Source organism: Pundamilia nyererei, unplaced genomic scaffold (assembly GCF_000239375.1).
Source record: "Pundamilia nyererei isolate P.nyererei 1_Seehausen unplaced genomic scaffold, PunNye1.0 scaffold00067, whole genome shotgun sequence".
In the NCBI taxonomy this organism is placed as follows: domain Eukaryota; kingdom Metazoa; phylum Chordata; class Actinopteri; order Cichliformes; family Cichlidae; genus Pundamilia; species Pundamilia nyererei.
The window spans coordinates 298,653-300,788 of NW_005187468.1; the positions used below are offsets into that span (position 1 = coordinate 298,653).

At 42.4% G+C, this 2,136-nt stretch overlaps 1 protein-coding gene across 1 annotated transcript in view; it reads left to right on the forward strand.

Annotated features, from left to right (window-relative positions):
* Window positions 1-1,192, forward strand: part of iglon5 (IgLON family member 5) — a 106,824-nt gene extending 105,632 nt beyond the window's left edge. Inside the window, exon 8 of the mRNA XM_005736061.1 lies at window positions 904-1,192. Coding sequence (XP_005736118.1) covers window positions 904-1,007 — 104 coding nt within the window. The 3' untranslated portion in view covers window positions 1,008-1,192. The remainder of the gene's footprint in view (window positions 1-903) is intronic.
* Window positions 1,193-2,136: the final 944 nt, after the last annotated feature.

Below are 2,136 nucleotides of genomic sequence, written 5' to 3' on the forward strand. Positions count from 1 at the left end.
ATTCACAAGCTCTCCAACACCACTGGCTAACAGTGTGTTTTGAACTCACTTCCTGTGTAGATATTTCAACCAAACATTCTCTCAGTTTCTATGTCAAGTCTTTGATGGATTTTTCCTATTTCTTGAGGACGTGGCTCTCAGTTACTGTTCGGTCACTTGCCCTTTTGTCCTCTGCTTTTCCAGTTTCCTCAGATTTTTTAAGAACACACTGCACACTATATCAAGATTTTACTTAATAGCTCTTTGTTAATCACCTTATTAGTGCAAAAATACTATATTATGTCTTTCGATCTATGTTGTCTAAAACTTTGAACTACATAAAGAGGAACACATTATGCTTTATCAACAGGCTGCTACTAACAAAGTGCCTAAAGACACAGTTAGGCAGCTTTAGTTGTGCTTGAATGGTTCAGAGGTCAGTGCTCACAGTTGGCTTAACAAAAAAACAACAACAAAAAAAAACCATTCTCCTGAAAATAGCCAGGTAGGGGTCAGAGGGGTGGATCAAAACTTTTGCACAGCAATACGTGCTGATTACCATTTCCCTACTAAGTACACAGTGATATCAAATGAGACCAAAAGCTCGGCTGTTTCATCGCAAAAACAAATACACCCCCCCCCCCCCCGCCTTTTCCTAGCTCTTAGAAAATAGGAAATGTAGTTCATATTTCAAGAAACACCATTTCCCTAATGTAAAACACATTGTTTACAGTAATTATGCCAGAGTATCAGAATTAATTCTGTTAATTAACTGTAATATGTTTAAAAATTTATACAGGCTGTCACAGAAATAGACGCCTCATTTATACCGGTGGTTGTAGCGTTCTTTGTGTTTTTAACAATGCGTTTCCCCGCCCCCCCCCTGTGCTCCCCTCTCCTCTTCTTTCCATTCTCTCTGTCCAGGACCGGGGGCCCTACAGGGGCGAGGGACCGGTTTACACGCAGGGATAAGTGTCATCGTGTGCGTTTGGGTTTCCCTCTCTGCTGCTCTTCTGCTGAAGGTGTAATGATCAAACTCCACCTGGAAACGTCCCTGAGCACCCCACCTCTCCCTCCCCGCCCTCTCTCCCACTCAACGGAAGGAAAACGGAAATGAAATTCTTTAATTGCGAACCCATCACTGTGAACAAAAAGAATATGCATTATTCCAGGAGCCATTGAATCATTGCATCAAACGCAAAACTCCCCCCATCACCTCACCCCCCCGCCCAATCCCCCACCCCCACCCAGCGCCCTCAATTGAATTTTAAGGTCAGCTCACACTCATTATCTCTTTCTCTCACTCTTTCCCTCACACACGTACAGTCTTTCCTTTTGTTTCCCAGAATGCCTTGCAGATTTCTCTGACTTGGTACTGAGCCTCTTTGTTTTTCCCATTATTACCACTGGGCTGATGTTAATAGAGAGTGTATATTAAAGATAATTGTGTTAGTGATCAACAACAAAATAGATTATCTAACAAGCGGAAGATCATTTATGTAATATAATACATAGACTATTGACTGACCTACAATGTTTGCCTTATGGAAATTATACGTGAAATCACAATGTTACGGTGGATATTTAATGAAATTATATGATGATAATGATGCATTATGATATGGCACTGGCGGTCATGTGCCCTTTTTAAAAATTGTCCAGTTGGTGGCTGTGTGAATTGTCACCCTTTGATCTCACACCTTACATACTCACACACACATACGTATGTTTTTTTGATTTTTAACTGTGTAGCAGAAAAACTGCTATGAATGATGTCAAAATGTATTTTAAAAAAACGGCTGGGTGGTGATGGCGTCAGTCTTAACTACCCCTCTATGTAATTTGGGGAGTTTATATTAAGGTTTCGCATGTAGACTCGCTCACTACCCAAACCTTTTTAGCTACCCGACTACCCCTCTGTTCAGCGTGCTCTGTCTAGTCCCCCCTCGCATCGCTGTAGTGTTCTCTGCTCTATGTCTCCTCCTCCCTCCCTCCCTCCCTACGCTTCCCACCCAGTGTAAATATATGCAGTACAGAGGCCATGCTGGCGACTTCAAGTTGCCTCGGGAAGAACAACATCTCCCAGAAGCCTCAACTACGCTCCAGTGTTCTGAAGCAGCAAGAGACTGTCCACTGACAACAATATCTTCTGTTTCA